A 24,186-nucleotide genomic window follows, 5' to 3' on the forward strand; every position below is an offset into this window, starting at 1 on the left:
CTTAATTGATCTGAATTATTTTTTTAAAAGATTGATTGTATTGCTATCATAGTATGTCATTCCAGCTCTGCATTAGTTCATAGTCCTTTCCATCTGTCTTTGAAATAGTCTTTCCTCTCATTTCTTAGAGCACTAGTATTCCAATATTATATATCACAATTTGTTCAGCCATTCTCCAACTGTGTATCCCTTAATTTTTCATTCTTTTGGATTCATCAAAAAAAAAAAAACCTCATAAATAGTTTTATATATGTAGGATCTTCTCTTCTTTCTTTGATTCTTAGGAATATAGGCTAGTAGGTGTATAATTACATCCAAAGGGGATGCATGCTTTCTTCATGGTGCCTCAATTCATAGTTTCTTCTCATTTGGGAACTGGGGAGAGGAATTGGTTGACAAGGGAAAAGGAAAGAACTGAAAAAATTATGTTCAAATACACATAAAGATTTCAGAGGAATTTGAGGGGTAAGAGGTGACAATTTAGGAATCCTACTTTCCTTGATTTAGGAATAGTAACAATATTTTTTCATGTGTTTTGTACATTTATTCCTAATCCTAGCATTATTGGGATCATCCCTCATTCATCAATCAGGACATAGGTTCAAAAAGGAAACATGACTTGCCTGAAATTCCAAATCATAGATTTAGAATATTGCCTCATTGGCCAACTAACTGTCAAAATGATGTTCCTAAAGTACTAATCTAATTCTTATCCTCCTGCTCAAAAATTGCCAGTGGTTCCCTGTTGCCTATGGATAGAATAAGTAGAACATCCCTAAGCTGTCCTAACAGTCTAGCTATCAGCTATCTTCCAAACCAACTTCATGCTATTCACCTTGATAAATTCTATAGTCTAATCACACTGAACTAAAGGCTATTATCTGAACTCAACTAAATGCCTCTTGCCTCCATGAGTTGGCACTACTTTTTAGAATCCCTCGCTTCCTTTGAAGCTCAGCTAATCATAGATGAGTCTTTTTCTGATCCCCTGGTTGCTAATGCCTCCTTCCTAAAATTACTTTGCATATATTTGTAGATCTTTATTTGTACATGTATTGTCTCTTTTTACAGAATATAAGCTCCTTGAGGATAGAAATTCATTTTTGTTTTTGTATCCCCCAGCACTAAACACAATTCCTGGTACATAGTTGGTAATAAATGCTTGTTGATTGATTGAATCTGTTCCTCCAATAACTTATTTCACAAGAACACTAGTATCATCATTTGTTCTTTCTCCTTTAGGTTCTGATTTTTTATAAGTAACTTCTATAAAATTTATGTAGCTAAAAGCTTCTGATACTTCCAAAAGATTGCTATTTAGTAAATTCAAAGCTTTTCAATCTGTGTATATAGTAACACTCGGTGCTTATTTAATGAAATAACATCTTTTCTATGTTACTGAAAAATGGGGAAATCAGTCACTAGAGACACCTTCCAATTTCCCATCCATTGCTTGGACATTCATAGCTCATGGAACTCATAGATTTTGCATTATGTCAGTGACATTCTAAGCTGATAGCATTGCTACTTCCCTTTTCCTTCTCTTTTCAAGATGCAGCTTCTGCATTTTAGAGCATGCATTAACCAGTTGAACTTTTATAAACATATATATATATATATATACACACACACATATTAAATCATGCTATTTCAAGTTGTTGACAATTGTAATGATAGATATACATATCCATTACTAATTTCATATTCATGTTTGCAGACCGTTTAGAAGGTGACCGATCAGAAGGCTCCGGTCAAGAGAATGAAAATGAAGACGAAGAATAATCAGCTTTACTCAGCAAGCACTTAGATGTTCTGAAATTTGTATACAACATTTATTCTATTTTTCCTTACAGAGCTTTAGCACAATATTAAGGTTTTTTTTTTTTTATATATATAACATAACATTTATTTGGAACGATTGTGTGCATGAATTTGGGAGAGTGTGCAAGAAAAATTAGCAAAATGTTTTAAAAACCTTTTGCCACATATGAGGGGTGCTAGAAGACACAGAGTGCAATATTTTCCCTAACCTGCAGACGAGGGAGCTTGGATCAATGTTCAAAAATAATTTTCATTATAGTGAAAATATTGGTTCAAATAAATTTCTATACCTGCTATTTGCATGTTTGTTGCTTTCTAATTAAAGGAATTGGTTGTTTAAAAATGTTCTGAATTTGACTTTTTATATTATGATTGATATTTTCCTATATTGTGTTTATCCATTTTTCCCATGATGATGACACAGATGGGGAAAAATAAATCTCTGACTAAGATCTAGTCTTCTTAAATGTTAGTAAAGTTAGAAACTAAACTTTTAAATGTCTGCTCCACAGACATTCTGCACCAGTTTGGCTAGTTGCTGTTAGGTGATTATAACTCTCATAAGGAGAGAACCATCATAATTTAAATATATTTCAGGCATGAATAACAGAGAAATGGGACTTGCACCCTTGAAATTTTCATTATTTATACAAAGCATAAATTCTAGTGATGAAATAACATTCAGCTGAAAATAGCTAGCACTTTAACATAAATGTTTATCTAATCCTTATTTTTTTTCCTCCCTTCCCCCCACTCCTCCCTAAAGATTGCTCTAGGCTATTTTCACTTAATTGATTCAATTTATATTCCCTTGCTAGTTGTTATTATTGTTGTTAAATTCCTCATTTGTGTTCTTCTTTGCTCATTTTTAAACACTATTTCTCAAGTGAATTGTAAATTCTCTAGGGATAAACTATCCCATCCCTGCTTTGTGCCAAACAATGAACTCAGATACTTTCTCCACTCCAGAAGCTCACTGTTTAAGGAGAGATTCAGCATGAAAATATGTGACTGTATACAAACAAAATATTGTATAAATTGAAGATTATCCATAGAAGGAGGGCCCTAGCATTTAGGGGGAAGAGGGGAAGACTTTTTTGTAAGAGATGCAGTGCAAATGAGAGAGCATCCAGGCCCAATGGGAATGAGGAACTGCTAGTGAAAATATATGGAGCTGAATGACAAAGCAGCAAGGTGGCCAGTGTGACTGGGTCACAGAGTATGTGGAGAGGCATATGAACATTGAAAAGACGGACCAGCTTATGAAGGATTTTTAAATCTTTGTAGGGGATTTTATATTTGATCCTGGGGATAATAGGAAACTACTGGAAGTTACTGATGCAGGATGACATAGTACAGAGTTGACAGGGCTATTGATGAGACTAGGCAATAGATTGGATGGAGAATAGTGGTAGGGAAAAGAGTAAGGAGTCCAAAGTAACCAGGGAAATCACAAAGATGGCTGGTTCCATAGCTGTTCATGGGCCTTCAACTACTTACATCCAAGTCTTAGCATTTTAGTCTGAACTTCTGTTTAAAAGAAGTATTAGGACATTGTTTTTGCTTTCTTTTTTAAGTTCTTTTTGTTGCTCTTTTTTAAACATCACTAGCTCTGGTCAGTGGTTTCCACAAAACCGTCCCTTGTAATTAATGTACAATCAAAACAAATCAATACATTGGCCTTTCTGAAAATGTATACCTCATTCCATATCTATTGCCCACCACCTCTCTCCTGAAAGGCAGGAATTATACTTGGCCATTAGTCACAGCATTGATCAGAATTCTGAAGTCTTTCAGTGTTGTTTTCCTTTACATTATTGAGGTTGTTTTGTAGATTGTCTTTTGGGTTCTGCATCCCTTCATTCAAGTCTTACAGAGTTTCTCTGAATTTTTCATATTTAGTTCTTATACTCCAAACATCACATAAACATCAGATTCTCTCATTTAATATTCTATTCAAGAAGGGTCTCAAGTAAAATAATTTTGAAAACGTTAAGTCAAAAAGACTTTACACAAATAAAACTAGTTCAACTAAGATTAGAGGGAAAATGGGAGAAAATTTAGATCTTGTCTCTGAAATAATAGAAAGCTGAGTCAAACTATTATGAACATGTCTTCCCATAATTGTTAAATGGGCAAAGGATATGTATAGGCAATTTTCAAGAAATTAAAACTATCTACTCATATGAAAAATGTTCTAAATTGCTATTGATTAGAGAAATGCAAATTAAAACAACTCTGAAGTATCACTTCACACCTATCAGATTGACTAATATGACAGAAAAGGAAAATGATAGCTATTAGAAGAGATGTAGGAAAACTGAGAAACATGCATTGTTGATAGAATGGTAAGCTTATCAAATTATTCTGGAGGGCAATTTGAAACTATCCTAAAGGACTATAAAACTGCATACCCTTTGATTAAGCAAAAACATTACAATGTCTGTAATACTAAAAAAGATTTTTTTTTAAAGAAGAAGGATTTATGTTAAAATATATATATAGCAGCTTTTGTGGTGGTAAAGAATTGGAAATTGAGCTACCACTCAATTAGGGAATGACTGAACAAATTGTGGTATATGATTGGCTACCTGGGAAGACTTATGTGAACTGAAGCAAAGTAAAGTGAGCAGAACCAGGAGAACAGTGTACACAGTACCAGCAATATTGTATGACAAGCTGAATGATTTGGCTATTTGGAGCAATATAATGATGCAACACAATTCTAAAGTACTTACGATGAAAAATGCTAACCATCTCTAGAGAAAGAACTGATGGAGTCTGAGTACAGATTGAAGTATAATATTTTTCATTTTATTTTTCTGCTTTTTTATATAGCTAATGTGGAAATGTGTTTTACATCATTTCACACATATAATTGATATCACATTTTTTGCCTTTTCCACAAGTAGGGAGGGGTGGAAGGGAAGGAGAAAATTCAGAACTAAAAAAAAAATTTAATAAATTTTTTAAAAGTAGAAAGGGTGCCTTTTTCTCACCTAGAAAGCTATGTACTTGACCTTTTTATTTATTGTAATAATATTTTCTTCCAATTTTATGTAAAGACAATTTTTAGCATCCATTTTTACAAGAATTTGAGTTCACAGTTTTTCTTCTTCCCTCATTCCCTCCTTTCCTAAAATATATACGTATGTGCAATTATGTAAAACATTTCCATATTAGTCAGTTGTAAAAGAAGAAACAGCCCAAAAGGAAAAATATAAAGTGAAAATAGTTGTACTTCTGCATTTAGAGCCCATCAGTTCTTTCTCTGGTTATGTGTAGCATTTTTCATCCCATTGTCTTGGATCATTGTATTGCTGAGAAGAACTAATTCATTCATTGTAAAGGGCTAGAACTGAGCAATGCACTTGGATAATGAAGCACTAATTGCCAATTGGACGGTTCCCTATTAACTTGTTTGAAGGTTGACCCTCCCCAGCTGTTCTGTGCTGACTTGATTGGTGGGACAAAGAGGGGGAAGTGACTTGTGTGGGAGGAATAGGAGAAACTTGAGTGGTGGAACTCACGCTCTCTCGAACTCGTGACCTGGCATTGGAGGGGATGGTAAAGATCAAGAATAAAGACCTTTAGTGATCCTGACTCCGGCTGATTTCTGGGAAGATAGAGTTCCATCATTTGGCGTCCAAACATGGGGCTGGCACCCTACTTCCACCGAAGTCCTCCAGTGACCAGCAGATTAGGTGAGTATTCTAATAGAAATAAGGAACTTACCTTGTTAAGGACTAAACCAGCAATCTCTAGTAGCTGAGATGGGGCAGATGTTAGGTACAAACATTTCCTCGGCCTCAGCCGACCCTGCTCCAACCCCAGCTCCTGCTTCAGCCTCATTTAGAAATGCTATAGAGGATATAATTAAGATAATTGATGAGAAAAGTTTACTTGTTACCAGTCCACAAATGGATAATCTCTTAGACTCATTGAATCGCATGTCCCCTTGGTTCTTAAAGGAAGAAAAACTAAGTATAGATAACTGGAAGCTAGTGGGACTTGAAATGAGAGAATTTTACATAAAAAATGGTGTTTGTTCAATTTCCCCAGAGGTATTTTAGCTATCAGCAGGTTTTAGGAGAAGGAAAAGTTCTAAAACTGAACAGGGAAGGAAGTGTGAGGAACAAAAGATAAGCAAACTCAAGACATTGCCAGAGGGCAAGGGGATTTGAATGAGGAACCAGGGTGTGTTGTCTCTGATTGTCCTGAAGAGACTTCAACCCCACCTAGAGAGCAGATTATTGATCAGCCCACATCAACTCCACCTTCAGGGACAGAGGGAGTAGGAATAGTGGGAGGGGCGGTGACATCATCAGCACCTTCCCCCCCCCCGCCCCCCCGCAATTACCAACCCCTATAACTAGATTAGAAAGAGGGCTTATTGAATCTATCCAAAAATGGAAAAGAAGTAGATAATGATTTCAAACTTCAAATTTTTCCCGTGATTCAACAGTATAATTCTGCAGGTCAAGAGAGTAGAAGATATGCTCCTTTTAATATGGATGTCCTTAAAAACCTGAAAAAAGCTTGCAGTGTCTTTGGGGCTACATCAAATTATGTTAAGATGTTAATACACAATTTTGCTTATGAAACCTTAACCCCTGGTGACTGGAAAGTCATTGCAAAGTTGTGCTTAGAACCTGGACAAAATTTGTTGTGGTTTTCTGAATATAGTGAGCTCTGTAGGATTCAAGCCCAACAAAATAGTCAAAGTGGAGTTAATACTTCAATCACCTATGACCTACTAACAGGTGTAGGTTCTTATGCAGATGCTTCAGTACAGACTAATTACTCCATGACAGCATTTGAGCAACTTGCTGCTGCTGCTATCAAAGCATGGGCTTCTCTCCCCAGTAAAAACGACAAGGGTGAGACCTTCACAAAAATTGTACAGGGACCAAATGAACCCTTTGCTGATTTTGTGGCACATTTGTAGACAGCTGTCATACAGGCCAATGGTGAAAATGAAGTAAAAGACACTTTGGTAAGGCAACTTGCTAGAGACAATGCCAATGAGGTTTGTAGAAGGATTATACTAGGACTATGCAAGGATGCACCTTTAGAGGAGATCATAAGACACTGTGCCACAATGGGCACAAATACCTTTTATAGCCAGGCTATGGTGCAGACTTCCCAAGATCCCAACATGAGGAGACAGGGTCCCTTTTGGCAAGGGGTTTCCAGAGAGACTCGTCAATGCTTTCAATGCGGTAAAGTAGGACATTTGAAAGCTCAATGTTGGCATAGAGACAGAGTGAGAAGACAGGCTGGGAGAACAAGACCCAAAACCCCATGTCCAAAATGCAACAGAGGGTTCCATTGGGTATCAGAGTGTAGACTGATTCAGGGAAACGGGATGAGGGGCCCAGCTCCAGGGCCCCAAGCAAAAATCACTTGGGGCATGATGGCAGCCGATGCCACATCCAGAGAGTGCCTCCAAGTCCAATACCCAGACATGATCAGTCAGCCAGGAAGCAACATGATGGGAGAAAGGGACTACAATTAGGGAGGATAGAGTTGTATGCAGCTGGGACAACTGAGATAGTGAAATCTGTTCCTCTCCAACCTATGGATCCCTTGCCTCCAGGCACAGTAGGCTTGACCATTTCACCTCCTGAGAGTACTTACAAGACAGTGTCCGTCCATACACTGATGTGGGAAACTGGGGAATGTGCAGATAATATCCCAGTCACTAACACAGGGAGACAATGTGTGACTTATCAACCAGGGGAAGTAGTAGCATCGGGTTTATTGATACAGACCCCTAATAAGCAACCTGGTGACAGTCACCCACGTTCTGACTCCAAGCAGAAAAACCCAGGAATATACTGGACAGCAGCTGTGACAGCTGACCCACCTATGCTCACTATCTATATAAATGGCACCATTAGAAGGACTAGTGGACACAGGTGCAGATCGAACAGTCATTAGAGGTGCCAACTGGCCCAGTCACTGGCCAAAGAAAAAGGCAGACACCTACACGTCTGGTGTAGGAGGATCAATAGCAGCTGAAGTTAGTGTTACCCCTTTAAGATGGGTATTTGAAGGTGAAACAGGAGTTTTTACTCCTTTTATAGTTGAAAAAATCCCCATCAATCTGTGGGGAAGAGACATTTTTTTTTTTAATATATATATATATATATATATATATATATATATATATATATATATATATATAATAATATTATCCCTTGTATTCATTTTTCCAAATTACCCCCCCTCCCTCTATTCCCTCCCCCCGACGACAGGCAATACCATACATTTTACATGTGTTACAATATAGTCTAGGTACAATACATGTGTGTGAATATCATTTTCTTGTTGCACAATAAACACCAGAATCCGAAGGTACATGCAACCTGGGCAGACAGATATTAGTGCTAACAATTTACATTCCCCTCCCAGTGTTTCTTCTCTGGGTGTAGCTACCTCTGTCCATCATTGATCAACTGGAAGTGAGTTGGATCTTCTTTATGTTGAAGATTTCCACTTCCATCAGAATACATCCTCATACAGTATTGTTGTTGAAGTGTACAGTGATCTTCTGGTTCTGCTCATTTCACTCAGCATCAGTTGATTTAAGTCTCTCCAGGCCTCTCTATATTCCTCCTGCTGGTCATTTCTTACCGAGCAATAATATTCCATAACCTTCATATACCACAATTTACCCAACCATTCTCCAACTGATGGACATCCATTCATCTTCCAGTTTCTAGCTACAACAAAAAGAGCTGCCACAAACATTTTGGCACATATATGTCGGGGAAGAGACATTTTACAACAATTAGGGTTAAAAATGAGTACTTCGGTTTTTTAGGCAGGGCTGCTGTTGAAGGCCTGCCAACACTTTCACCTGTTCCTATCCAGTGGAAAACTGATACACCAGTGTGGATAAAACAGTGGCCCTTAGGTAGTGATAAAATTCAGGCCTTACTAGATATAGCACAGGAACAACTTGACCAAGGACACTTACAACCTTCTCTAAGTCCTTGGAATTCCCCAGTATTTGTTGTAAAAAAGAAATCTGGAAAATGGAGAATGTTGACTGATTTAAGAAAGGTAAATGAACAGATGGAAACTATGGGAACTCTTCAACCTGGACTTCCATCTCCTACTCAGTTGCCTAGAGAATGGCCTCTGTGGGTTATAGACATTAAGGATTGTTTCTATTCTATTCCTCTAGATAAGGAGGATATGAAAAGATTTGCCTTTTCAGTGCCCAGCATTAACTCAGCTGAGCCTTATAGAAGATATGAATGGACAGTTTTGCCACAGGGAATGAAAAACAGCCCTACTATGTGTCAAATGTATGTTGCTGCTGCTCTTAGTCCAGTAAGAAAAGCATTTCCAAAAGTAATGTTATTACATTACATGGATGATATATTGGGATGTGCACCTGAGGAACGAATGTTAGAAGCATGTCTACAAAAAACCATAGAAACACTAAGGAATTATAAATTGCACATAGTTTCAGAAAAGATTCAAAGACATGCTCCTTTTCAATATTTAGGATATGAAGTATATCCTAAGGTGCTTACAGTACAAAAACTCTCCTTAAGAACAGAGAAGCTAACCACCTTAAATGACTTCCAGAAATTGATAGGAGATATCCAATGGCTTGACTACCTATCAATTGCAACCATTATATGACATTTTAAGGGGAGACAGCGCTTTAAATTCATCACGCCAGCTTACAAAAGAAGCTCAAGAGGCTTTGAGACAAGTTGAACTGGCTTTATCCAATGTGGTTGAAAGAGTCACTCAAAAATCCTTGGAAATATAAGTTTTTGCTACACAAGAGGCACCCACAGCAGTCCTTCATCAAGGAGACAGTGTGATAGAGTGGGTGAACCTCCCAGCACAACCAGAACAAAGCCTTACTCCTTACCCAGTGCTTGTGGCTAGAATTTTATTAAAGGCAATTAAGAGAGTAATACAATTATCTGGGATAAGACCTGACAAGATATACCTTTTATACTAATGCACAAGTTAATGTGTGCTGTGGAAGAATCCCAGAATGGCAAATATTATTAACCATGGCTCCAAATTTTACACACGGGTCTCCATTAAAGATAACCAGACTGTTACATAATTAGCAATGGATTCTTGAAGAAAAGGTTTCTAAAGTTCCTCTTAAAGGACCAACTATCTTTACAGATGCATCCAAACATAATATTTGTGCTGTATATTCTCGTGACTTAACTATAAAGAGAGTAATCAGAACTCCTTTTCAGTCCACTCAGCAGAATGAATTGTATGCAATCATTCTAGCTCTTGCTTATTATCCGGGAGACATAAATATAATATCTGATTCGGCCTATTCAGTAGGTGTGGTACAAAGAATTGCCACAGCCCAAATAAAATTTGTAACCTCTAATATATATTAGCTCTTTAAGGAACTTCAAGAGCAAGTGAGAAAGCATCCAGGTAAGATTTATATTTTGCATGTCCACTCCCATAGTGGACTTCCAGGTCCTATTTTTGATGGTAATTCAAAGGCAGATAGCCTTCTAACCATGCTGGCCAGTACTCCTTTATTTCAAGAAGCACAAGAGTCTCATTCTAAATATCATCAGGCTGCCCGAGCTTTACGTTTGCAGTTTGGAATAACAAGAGAAGAAGCTAGGAGCATAGTAAAAGCCTGTCCAGCTTGCCTTCCTTTCCATGCTCCTACACTCCCTCCAGGGAAGAACCCTCGTGGTTTGAGACCTAATGAAATTTGGCAAATGGATGTGACCCATTATAAATCTTTTGGTCGTCTATCTTTTATCCATGTCGTGGTAGACACCTTTTCAGGATTCACATTTGCAATGCCAGCAGCAAAAGAGACAGCCTGAGTGGTCACTGAATTCCTTATACAAGCATTTGCAATTATGGGTGTGCCACAAGAAATAAAAAGAGATAATGGACCTGCATATACTTCTAAACATTTTACACACTTTTGTGCACAGTATAAGATTTTACACACCATGGGCATACCCTTTAATCCTCAAGGGCAGGCAATAGTAGAGAGAAGAAACAGAGATATTAAGACACTCCTCCAAAAACAAAAGAAAGGGGGAGCCATGGGTAACCCTAGAGAACTTTTAAATTTAGTTCTCTTTACCATTAATTTTTAAATTTTTGACAAAGATGCACTGGCTCCAGCAGACAGGTTTTATAACCCACCGGAAGGGCAGTGTCCAGTGCGAGCAGCTCCACTGTCTTTAGATAATCGCCAGGTGATGTGGAGAGATCCAGAAAGTGGTGAATAGAAGGGACCAGATAGGTTAACTGCCTGGGGGAGAGGGTTTGCTTGTATCTCTACAGATGGAGAAGGAATCAGATGGGTGCCAACGAGCCGTATTTGCCTTGTCCATGGGAGAGAGACAGAGCAGACCCTTGAAACGAAGGAGAAGACCCAAGAAACATTGGGAGGTTCCATTGCTGACTGTGCCCACCACTGAAAGAACCTGGCAGTTATGGCGTTTGACTCATAGACATCAAAAATTGTTGGACTTGAAAACCGTCAGGAATCATTGGATTCTCTGAGACATCATAAGACTATTGTAGGACTTGAAAGCTCTTAGGAATCATTGGATTCTCTGAGACATCATAAGACTATTGTAGGACTGAAAGCCCCCAGGAATCATTGGATTCTCTGAGACATCATAAGACTATTGTAGGACTGAAAGTCCTCAGGAATCATTGGATTCTCTGAGGCATCATAAGACTGTTGCAGGACTTCAAAACCTGTTGGGATCATTGGATTCCCTAACATGTAAAAAGACTGATGTAGGACTTCAAAAACTTGTAGGGATCATTGGATTCCCTAATACATGAAGCAATGGACAATAGATTAGTTTTGGACTATCTCTTGGTTGCTGAAGAAGGGGTATGTGTGTCTGGTGTTTACATACCCTCCTTCTAGGACTTCCGGAAATCTCTTACAATACCATGTTGATTTATATTGTTTATTATATCACCACTTGTATGTACAATTCCTGTTTGTTACACCACATCGAGCCTGCACTGACTGTGGGGAGAGTCACCACTAATAGCCTCTGCGTTATTGCTATGTGCTTGTGTAATAACTCCCATGCTGATGGGTTTGTGCATACTTGTCTCTAATAAGACCCTTCAACCCAGAAACCCGCTAGCAAATCCCCACTTCCCTTTGGTGCTTTTCATCTCCCTTCCTGAGAAGTCAGGGGGGGGCGTGATCACCTCCTTTTTGGGGTTCTCACCTCCCTGAAAAGTCAGGGTTGGCGCGACCTCCTGTGGTCTAAAACAAAAGAAAGCGGGAGATGTAAAGGGCTAGAACTAAGCAATGCACTTGCATAATGAAGCAAGTGAGACTAATTGCCAATTGGACGGTTAACTTGTTTGAAGGTTGACCCTCCCCAGCTGTTCTCTACTGACTTGATTGGTGGGACAAAGAGGGGGAAGTGACTTGTGTGGGAGGAGTAGGAGAAACTTGGGTGGTGGAACTCAGGCTCTCTTTAACTCGTGACCTGGCATTGGAGGGGACGGTAAAGATCAAGAATAAAGACCTTTAGTGATCCTGACTCCGGCTGATTTCTGGGAAGATAAGAGTTCCAGCAATTCATAACAGATCATTATGTGGTGTTGCTGTTACTATGTACAATGTTTTCCTATGAACCTGACTTAAAGGAGCTAGATCCTTATTTTGTCTACAGATTTTGAAGCCAAAAAAGGCAGATTAATCCACTTAACATTTTAATAAACTCAATGTTAAACATGTATAATTTCTAAGACTTGCAAATCTCTATTGCTAGCTTTGTACTGAAAAAGTGATAGCTGAAAAAGAAGAGAACAAAGAGCCAAATGATTGTTCTGAGAAAAGGCTTCAAGTTAGTTCTCTGTTTATCTCATAATCATCTTCCTAAGAGAAATTCAAGCAGAAAGAAATAAACAAATATTTAAAGATAAATGACAACAGGCAACATTACTCAGAAATGAATAGTGGAATTTGGTTGGCACTGATGCTGAGCATTGCATCTGCTAAATAAGAACTTTTTTAAAGCTTATTTTGCAAATCTGAGCCTAACTGACAAGTAAAATGACTTCATCTAGACATGATGACTTGGAAATACCACGTTCTTCACCTGCAAAATGAGCATGGGATCAACTCATAACATTTCTTATCCTAATCAATTCTGTATTATTCGCTTTCAGAATCACTCTGTGTGTGTGTGTGTGTGTGTGTGTGTGTGTGTGTGTGTGTATGAAATGGGCTAGTTTCTCCCTCCCATAGGGCAGGCAGTAATAGGTTTCCAGAGAATGCAAATTCATTTCAGTGATATCCTAAAGAAAAAACATTAAATCTGCTATGTACTCACACAGACAGCAACTTTAATGCTTCTGTATCACCTGCTTAATGCTTTGGGCTTTGGAAAAAGAGAAAAGTGCACTCATTACACACCTACACATACATATATCCATATATACACAAGAGGCCACCTTGCTAAGTCTCAAAAATGCAAAGCTGGTGTAGTTGAGGGAGCTTCTTTCTTAGTAATTCCTTATGTTAGTATAATTGCCAGTCCAATCCAAAACCAATATACAAACACCAACTGTATGGTAGGATGGATAAAGAGCCCAGAAGATTTATTCTCAAGTCCTGCTTCTGACATTCTTGTGTGACCACTGGGAAGTGCCCCAAGCAATTCAGGCTTAATTGTAGAGCAGAAAATCTGCATTAGTTGAGGAAGTTTCGGGTACCAATTAAATCACAAGTCTGGAACAAGAGCCATATAGATACACATACCCACACACAAATATTTAAAGACATGTAGATACATACAGATTTGTTTATATAGAATTATTCAGTTGTTTCAGTCATGTGTGGCTCTCATAACCCTATTTGGAGTTTTCTTGGCAAAAGTGCTGGAGCGGTTCGCCATTTCCTTCTCCGGTTCATTTTACAGATGAGGAAACTGAGGCACAGTTAAGTGACTTGTCATGGGTCAGTGTCTGAGACCAGTTTTGAACTCAGTTCATCCTCACTCCAGACCTTGCACTATCCATTGTACCATCCAGCTGTCTCTATGTTGACATGTATTTATTGGTATGTGTATACAAATGTATGTACACACAATATATATACGTGTGTATATTGTTTTGTGTATTGTGTGTATCTATACACACAGAATAAGTGACCTGTGACTCCCCAGGTGGGCTGCCTCATATACTCAGATCTGGTTTGCACACAGATTTTACATTCTCTTCCTTTAAAGGTTCGAAAATGCTTCCCATGAGTATTGAGTTTGTCTCTTTTCTTCTTGTCTTCATTGTTTTAATAACTAAACCAGTGGCTGTATCTAAGTAGTATCTAACAGTCCTGGTCCTCCCTGTGCAATGATTCTTCTGCCCCCAGCTGGCCAAGACTGGAAGAAAGGTAAAATGGGAAAGCACTTCCATTATTTCCTCCTAGCTTTTGAAGATATTATGGTTCTACATTTGGATCTGTGAGACCCTGAGGAAAGCCTGACCTACAGAGCTGTAGAGCCTACAAGGATGAAGTTGTGAGCCTCCCCATTGAATGCATAAAGACTCCAGACCCTCCGACAAGTGGAGATCAGCCCTGATTGGTGGATAATCAGTGGGGGGAGGGGAGAGGGGTGTGGAGGTGAGCTGAAAGTCCTGAACTCCTCCTGTAGCTGCCTTAGGACCCATGGGTCTGGAAGGGGATGGCTTCTCTTGTAAGTGAACTGGATTTAAATGTGGTGGGGCTGTGCAAAGTCATCAGCCTATTCTTTCTCCAGAGCCATCCTGATCCGTGGCAAGATATAGATCAGGAGACTGGAGATGGCCTAGATATAGTGACCCCTTGTTTCAGGGTCCCATCCAAAATTGAAGAGAATGTTCCTGAAGGGTTAAGCTAATATCTTTATCAGCTTACTGACCTATAAGAGCTGATCCCTGAATGAGGAAGTAAAAAGAGGATCCCTATACTAATAATTCTTAATGAAATAGAAAAGCAATCACTTCTCTCATTAGTCTTAGTGATTTAATAGAGACTAATGGCCTTTCACCCTGTGGTTGTAAAGACCTAGGTAAGAGTCAAATACTGATATTACTAAGGAAGGGATTTTTAAAAAATTAGTATTTTATTTCTCCCCACTTACATGTAAAAACAATATTTAACATTCTTTTTTAAAACATTGAGTTACAAATTTTCTCCTTTCTTCCTTCCTCACCTCCCACCTCACTTTGAGAAAGCGTCAATATAGATTTTACATGTATAATCATGTAAACTATTTCCATAGTAGTCACGTTGAAAAAGAAAACAGACCAAAAAACAAAAAGACAATAACAAAAACCCTCAAGAAAAATAAAAAAATGTTTTGTTTTTTTTTTTAAAGTATGCTTCAATCTGTATTCAGACACCATCAGTTCTTTCTTTGGGGACAGATAGAATTTTTCATCATAAATCTTCAGAGTTGTCCTGGGTCATTGTATTGCTGAGAATAGCTAAGTTGTGATCCATTCAATGTCACTTTGTGTACATAGTTCATTTCACTTTGCATCAGCTCATGGAAGTTTTTCCAAGTTTTCCTGAGAACATCCTACTCATTATTTCCTATAGCACAATAATATTTGTAGTATTTCATAATTACATGACACAGTTTATCCAGCCATTCCCCAATTAATAGGCATCCCCTCCATTTCCAATTATTTGCTCCCAGAAAAGAACTGCTATAAATATTTTTGTACATGTAGGTCCTTTTCCTTTTTTAATCTTATTTGGAATACAGACCTAGTAATGGTATTGCTGGGTCAAAAAGGTATGCATGTTTTTATGACTCTTTGGGTACAGCTCTACAGAATGATCGAATCAGTTCACAACTCCACCAACAATGCTTTAATGTCTCATTTTCCCTACATCCCCTTAAAGCAAGGGATTCTTAACTAGGGGTCCATAGGCCCCTACAGAGTCCATGTATAAATTTCAGAAATGAACTTTTATTGGGAATTGATGTGTGTATATGCACATGTGCACAATACATGCATATACATATGTATATTTGCAATGCATGTACACATGTGATGTACATACACATGACTTTTGATTTATGTGTGTATTGGAACTAAACTGCCAAGCATTTAGACTCTACTGCAGAGAGAACAACTCCATTGGGCTGGACACATTGTTCGAATATCAAGTGTACACTTGCCAAAAAAGACTAGTTTGTGGAGAACTCACACAGGGAAAGCATGCTCAAGGTGATCAGAAAAGGGGATACAAGGACACTCTCAAGGAACCTCTTAAAAAACTTTAGACTTGATTGTGTGACATGGGAAACACTGGCACAAGAGCACTCACAGAGAGTGCTGTGCTCTATGAGCAAACTGAATTAGCCCAGAAGAAAAGTGAGATGTGCAAAGTTAGAGAAGCACCCCAAATGTTCATAGGGACTATTTGTGTCCAACCTGTGACACAGCATTCTGGGCTCATTTTGGTTTGATCACTCACAATCAGACAGACTGTAACTCGACTTTAATACAATGATGTCACTCTAGTCCTCTTCAAGAATGAATGACAACAACTTACTACACACATACACACACACATATATTGTATATTTATATATAATATATTTATTATATGTACATACTCTCATCATCCTCTCTGTGGTCCCCAATCTCTCTACCCCTAAATTCTTTTCTAGGCTATCTTCCTTATACTGGTTATATTCTACTTTCTTCCCTATCTCAACAACTCAGTGAATTAATTAAAGTCTAGATATTTTCTCTTCTACACGAGTCCTTTGCCCCCTTATTCTTTTACTGATTATGCCTTGTTGAGACACCATATTGTAGGGGGCAGCTGGGTGATGCAGTGGATAGAGCACCAGCCCTGAATTCAGGAGGACCCGAGTTCAAATGTGGTCTCAGACACTTAACAGTCCTAAACTGTGTGACCCTGGGCAAGTCACTTAACCCCAGCCTCAGAAAAAGAAAAGAAAAAAAAAAAAAAAGACACCATCTTGTTATTACTTCTATTATCTGCTTCCTTTGCTCCTATTCAGAGAACTAGAGAAAATCATAACATGATGCTGATTGAGTTCATTGATATAAAAATGCCAATAACAACTAATGTTTCTAGCACTTAACTATGTGTCAGGCACTGTGCTAACCACCTGCCTCCCAGGGTTATTGTAAGGATCAAAGTGAAAGGGCAACCAGTGCTAGAAAGAGTATCCAAGGAATAACAAAATCCAGGAACGATCTAGGTCTCAGGAAGGAGTAGGAAAGGAAAAGTTTTGAACTAATTGAAATGAAAAAACTAGCGAGCAGATATTCCAGAGAGCTCAGTAGAAGGGATAGATAGATCTAAAGTGGGATATTTTGAGAGTAGGGTTGAAAGGTACAGGACTGAGGGGGGCAGTTCTGACAGGGTTTATATGACTTCCAAGGGTTCAGAATCACAAGGATGAAGGAAGAGAATACAAGAGGTGAAGAATGTTAATCACTGAGGAATAGGTCCAGACAGAGAATCAGGGACTGGACAGAGGCTTAGTGAAAGGAACAAGTGACTAAATTATTCAAAGTTTTCTCCTTGGGATAGAACATTGTAGCACAAGATGTTGGGTGCTTATGGCCCAACTCATAGGTGACAGGGTTAGACAAACAAAAAGCTTAGAGGAGTTTAATAAAAAGTTGGGGGTAGGGCAATGTGCCTAAATAGACATATATGGAATATGTACAAAATAAATATTGGGCAGTTATGGTAGGAATGCACTAGAAGTTGGGTGGTAGAAACAGTAAATCAGGAAAGACTTTATGAAGAAGGTCACACCTGAAAGAGAGATAAGAAAATCTATTCCAGAAATGGTGGAGAACCAGTGCAAAGACAGAGAAAAGAAGTAGAGCCAGTTTGGCTGAACCATAGAGTGCATAAAGGGGATTAATGTATAATAGTAGAAAGATAGGTTAAGACCAGATCATAAAGGGCTTTCAATGTCAAAGGAGTTTATATTTGATCTTGGAGGTAATATGAAATTACCAGAGTTAGTTAAGTAGAAGAGTGACATAGATAGATAGACCTGTGCTTTAAGAATATTATTTTGACAGCTCTGTGGAGAATGAATTGATGGGCAAAGACTTGATAAGGAAAGATCAATTGAGACTACAGTGAAAGTGAGGAGACCTGACCTAGAGGGAATGATGAGTATGAGAATGGAGAAGGGAATGGATGTAAGCGATTGTGAGGAAGAACAAATAACAAGATTTGACAATTAATTTAGTATGTGGAATAGGGAAAATGAGGAGTTAATGATGATATCAAGGGTGTGAATCTAGGAAAGATGTTGAGAGAAAAAGGGCAGTTCAGAAGAGGGATGAGTCTAGGAGAGAAACAATGGGTTTTATTTTGAAAAAGTTGCATCCAAAATGATTACAAAATAGCCACTTTGGAACTGGGGAAGCAATGATAATGGATGATGGAGAGAAGACAAAAATGCACTCCTCTTATTTGTTTTTTCTTTTTTTTTCCCTGCCAAAAAAGAGATTTTTGAACTGGAAAGGATGCAACAAATTTCTCCTAGGGAATTGAAGTTATAAGTAGGACAATAGTAACACCATAGCTGAACTATATTAATCAAATCACCAAGCCAAACATCCAAGCCAAAAGCCATCCAAGAGTATTGGAAAAAATGGTGAATATTAATAGCTAAGCTATTGTCAATGGTCTTTGATCATGAAGAATGGGAGGTATCACAGAACTGCAAAAGGGCAAATTTTATTTATTTATTTGGGGAGGCAATTGAGATTAAATGACTTGTCCAAGAGCACACAGCTAGTAAGTGTCTGAAGCCATAATTGAAGTCAGATCCTCCTGATGCCAGGACTAATTACTCTATCCACTGTGCCATCTAACTGCTCCACCTAGTTTTTTTTAAACGATCAGCTTGGAAGCTAATTATGGAGCTTTAAATTTTACAGGGTTTTACAAATATTATCTCATTAATTTTCCCATTTTATAGATCAGGAAACTGAGGCAGACATTTGGGTCACCCGCTCACATTCACACAGCCAGTCAATCAGGTTTCCTTAAGTCCAGATCTGGCACTCTGTCCAGTGTGTACTTAGCTACCTTTCTAGTTTAGAAAATATAGGTTTATAAGCTTGGCTTAGAAGTGGCAATTCCAATAGACTTGTGATGGAAAGAACCATCCACATCTACAGAGAGAACTATGGAGACTGAATGTGGATCAAAGAATTTTGTGGTTGATTGTTTACTTGTTTTGTGTGTGTGGGGGGTTTCCCTTTTGATGTGATTTTTTTTGCACAGCATGACAAATATGGAAATATGTTTAGAAGAATTGCACATGTTTAATCTATATCAAATTGCTTGCTGTCTTGGGGAAGGGGGAAGGAAGAAGAGAGGAGAAAAATTTGGAACACAAGGTTTTAAAAGAGTAAAGGTTGAAAATTATTTTTGCATGTATTTGGAAAAATAAAATACTATTAAAATAAAAAAGTAGTAACTGAACTCCTTTTAAAAAAGTATCAATGAGCATGACTTCTTCTGGAATGAGATATACTAGATTAATTCTATACCACATATACTATACAGTTTCCCTTTCTGACAGACTTGCTAGACTAGTAGAATGAATAAATACTCTAAGTATAGTTAAATAGATGACCGCAAAATAATTGATATGATCATACTCTCCTTTTGGACAATTACATGAACATTGGATAAAGTGCTGGACCTAGAGACAAGAAGACCTGAGTTCAAATCACTTAACTTCTGTTTGCTTCCATTTACTCATCTGTAAAATGAAACTAACAGCACTTACTTTGAGGATTATTGGTTTTTTAAAAATAATAAAACCTTTTTATTTTTCAAAATACATGCAAAGGTAGTTTTCAATATCCACTCTTGCTCCCTCCCACCTCTTCCCCTAGCAAGTAATCCAATAGAGGTTAAACATGTGCAATTCTTCTAAACATATTTCCACATTTATTATGCTCCACAAGAAAAATCAGATCAAGAGGGGGAAATGAGAAAAAAAAATAAAACAAGTTAACAAACAACAAAAAAGGTGCAAATACTATGTTGGGATCCACATTCAGTCTCCATCGGTCTCTCTTTGGATGCGGATGGCTCTTTCCATCACAAGTCTATTTCCTTAAATCATTGCATTGTTGAGAAGAGCCACATCCATCACAGTTGTTGATCACACAAGAAACCTTCTTATTTCTGTGTACAATATTCTTTTGGTTTTGCTCACTTCACTTAGCATCAGTTCATCATATAAGTCTTTTCAGGCTTTCCTGTAATCAGCCTGCTGATTGTTTCTTATAGAACAATAATATTCTATTACATTTATATACTCTAACTTATTCAGCTATTCCCCCACTGAGGGGCATCCACTCAGTTTCCCTTCCAGGGTTATCTTGAGAGTCAAATGAAATAATTATAAAATACTTATCACAATGACTGAGTGGCAAGTGGATAGAGCTCCAAAGCCTGGAGTTAGGAAGACCTAAGTTAAATTTCAACCTCAGATGCTTACTAGCCAAATGACCCTAAACAAGTCACTTAGCACTTGCCTCCATTTTTTCATCTGTAAAATGGGGATAATTGTGTGACTCTGGGCAAAACCCTTTCTATCTCAGTTTCCTTATCTATAAAAACAGGGGTTAATGAAGGCTATTAATTAGCACTTACATCCAAAGATTGTGAGAATCAGATGAGATTTGAAAAGTACTTTGCAAACATTATGTAAATACCAGCTATTCAGATAGAGTTATGGGTTATACTAAAGTACAGCTATGTAGATTTTTGAACAGCTTAAAAAACTGGGCCTAAAGGGTAATTATTTAATAGCTTGATGTTAGCTTAGAAGGATTCTAATAAAGGATCTTGTTTAGATTCTATATGACCCTATTTGGGTTTTTTTTTTTTTTTTTTTTTTTGGCAAAGATACTAGAATGGTTTGCCATTTCCTTCTCTCTGATTCATTTTACAGATGAGAAAACTGAGGCAAATAGGGTCAAGTGACTTAACCAGGTCAATAAGACTTTGAGGCCAGATCTAAACTCAGGCCTTTGGCTCTGTGCTAAATGCTTTATAATTATTATCTCACTTGATCTTCAAAATAACTCTGGGAAGTAGTTACTGTTAGTTGCATTTTACAAATGGGAAAAATGGAAGCAAACAGACTAAGTGACTTGTCCAAAGTCACACAGCTAATAAGTGTATGAGGTCAAATTTGAACTCAGGGTCTTCCTGACTACAGGTCCATATTCTAAGCACTATAGCACCACTTGGCAGCCAGATCTTGCCAAATTGCTCCAGGATTATAGAAAATCCCCAATGGAGATGAAATACTACAAAGCCTTGTATCATGATGTACAATACAAAAATAATTTAGCCAAGAGATGGAGAAAAATATCCTTTAAATGGCCTGAGAACTCAGCTGATTGAAACCCCATGGAAAATATATGGACTCTAATTAAGTCAAGATTTGGGGAAATGGATGTCCAGTATGATAAAAACATAGTTTTTTGATGAAGAATTTAAAAATACATCTCCAGATTTTGGGAATTCTATGCCAAATCATATAAAATAACTTCTGCAAAAGGACTATATGTTGCAATTTAAAGTGTTTTTTTTAAAAATGTACAAAGTTGTAATGTTTATTAAAAGCCAACAAGTTGAGTTATTGCACTTTGTCCCAGTTGATCTGCATCTTTTTATAGCTGAGATCTTTTTGGATCCTAAATTTATTATTCAACATTTTTGCTCCTCCAAGTTTTATGTCATCTCTCAAATTTGGCACATTTGACTTTCTGTGTCTTGATCCAAGGCAACAATAAAAATATTGAACGGGGGATGATCCAGTAAGGCTGAGTGAGAGGACTAAAAGGAGCCAGACTATTAAATCAATCCCCCAATTCACAAGAAGATGGAAATTTTAAAAATTGAAATTACAGCAAAATAAAATCACAGAAACTGGCTGTATGATTTCATTGGATAGGAAACTCCCCAGATGAGGAAACTCTACCAAAGCAGATGCCTAGGACACTAGGAAGTTAAATGATTTGCTTAGGATCATAGAAGCAATGTGTGTCAGAGGGGACATTTGACTGCATATAATGTTATCTCTGAGGACAGTTTTCTATCCTCTGTGTCACCTCATCTTTTAATGGACAATTAATAAAATCATAATGAAATAAATATGAAAAAACAAACAGGTAAAAATACTATGGTACATTTTTAAAAAGCTGTTGAAGTTGGTTTTGCCTCTCAGATTGTTTTAAAAATAGACATAACTCATTTCTCAAGTCTGGAACATTTGTATTAGAATCAGAATGAGTGGATGCTGAATACCTGAGTGAGAGGCAGAATTGGGATGAGAACTTTGAAAATATGGATGCTTCTTTCATCTTCTAAGGGAGAAACAGAGATACAGAGAAGCAGACAGACAGAAACAGAGACAGACAGAAACAGAGAGAGAACTCTTAGAGACAGGGATAGACCCATACAAATGACTTTAAAAGGCAGACCTGAAGGGGAAAATCTTAATTTCCAGTTTGCTTTCTTAAGAGACTGGGGAATTTCCCCTTACAGATCATGGACTCTTTTGATAAACTCATATGTGCTCCCAGTGAGAGAGCTTATTCACTGTATATATTTTTTGGAGGGATACTTAGATGTCACAGTGGATAAAGTATTGGGCTTGGAATCTGGAAAATTCATCTTCATGAATTTAAATCCAGCCTCAGAAACTTACTAAGTCTTTGACCTTGGATAAGTCACTTATTCCTATTTGCTTCAGTTCCTCATCTATAAAATGAACTAAACAAAGAAATGGGAAACCATTTGCTAAGAAAACTCCAAATTGGGGTCATAAAGAATTGGACTTAAAAGACTCAACAAGTTTTCTGGATCTTCTGTATAACTTTTTTTATTTTGCTATCTGGATAAATGTTTACTCACATCACTATTTGTGAAGGTCTATTTTGTGCATTTGGTGGGAAGGAAATAAATTTATATAAATTTGGAGTATTCTATTCACTTTTAAGGGGTAGTGACCAACCAAGAAAACTTGAACCAAAACCCCCCCCAAAACAATCCATTCCTCCAAATAACAATATTGACCTTGAATCTGAGAAGCTGTCAAGGCATTCAGGTAAAGATAGCGCCAATTGTAGATGCTGCATGAAAATGCAGAACCAATTACAGTATTTCCAGGTCATTTGCCTAGAGGTCATATCTAGTGTTGGGGAAAAAGATAAGATTGGGATTGGTAAGTGGCACAGTGGATGAAACACTGGCTCTGGTGTCCGAAGGACTTGAATTCAAATGAGTTTTCAGACATTTGCTACCTGTGTGATCCAGGCAAGTCACTTAACTCAGACTGACAACAACAAAAAAAAGGAAATAGGTGAAATTTTTTAAAAAGTGTACCCAGAGAAGAAGGCCCAGGAAAAAAACCTTAGTGGACACTTACACTTAGTGGACAACACTAAGGCCTTGAATCTATGGAAAGCCTAAGAAGGATTAGTTAGATGGGTAAGACTCAAGCAAGAGCAGTTTTACAGAAGCCCAAAAGAGAGAATCTGCATTTCCCTCTAATATAGCTCTTTTACCTAAAGGCTATTTCAAATGATCTTCCCTCTCTTGGGTCTCCAAAATCAAATCTACTGGGGGTGAGAGGGATCTATTGGTTGATAGATTTCTTAGTGTTACAATGTTTGCAAAATGCATGGAAATTCCATCCTGTGCTAATAAAATATCAGGCTCAAATTGTGCAGGAAGATAGATGGATGTCAAGGGGAATTTTAGGGAAACCTGGGAAAACTTGTATGAACTAATGCAGAATGACAGAACCAGAATGATTTGTACAATAATAACACTGTAAAGAAAAAAATCTGAAATATTTAAAAATTCTAATCAATGCAATCAATGACTACCCACAAACCAGAGGGTGGATGATGAAATGTGCCACTGACCTCCCAAAAAGTGATCAACTCAGGGGGCAGAATGAGACCTTTATTTGGTCATGTTAAATATGGGAATTTTATTTAATTATTTGATTTTGCACATTTTTACAAGAGTTGGTCCCTTTTCTCCCACCATTGTGGGCAGGAGGTGAGGAAAGGAGAGAGAGAGAAAATAATATTTGTATATACACACATAGTAAATGCATATGTGCATAATATATACATCACATGTATATATCACGTTTGTACACTTATGTTCATATTGTGTGCCTTTTTAATCTTTTAAAAGATAGATGTAATTTAGAGGCCAAGTATTAAAACAATTAAAAGATTGACAGCATCTTTCCAACAAAAAAAGTTGATCATTCTGTTAGAAAAGAAAGTTCC

General features: G+C 37.6%; 1 protein-coding gene across 12 annotated transcripts in view; it reads left to right on the forward strand.

Annotated features, from left to right (window-relative positions):
- Positions 1–2,164, forward strand: part of DCAF6 (DDB1 and CUL4 associated factor 6) — a 157,090-nt gene extending 154,926 nt beyond the window's left edge. For all 12 annotated transcript variants that reach the window (XM_074266526.1, XM_074266520.1, XM_074266516.1 and 9 more), the window contains one exon: positions 1,718–2,164. In XM_074266526.1, coding sequence (XP_074122627.1) covers positions 1,718–1,782 — 65 coding nt within the window. In that variant the 3' untranslated portion in view covers positions 1,783–2,164. The remainder of the gene's footprint in view (positions 1–1,717) is intronic.
- The last annotated feature ends 22,022 nt before the right edge of the window (positions 2,165–24,186 follow it).

The sequence above is a fragment of the Sminthopsis crassicaudata genome, chromosome 4, assembly GCF_048593235.1.
Source record: "Sminthopsis crassicaudata isolate SCR6 chromosome 4, ASM4859323v1, whole genome shotgun sequence".
NCBI lineage: Eukaryota > Metazoa > Chordata > Mammalia > Dasyuromorphia > Dasyuridae > Sminthopsis > Sminthopsis crassicaudata.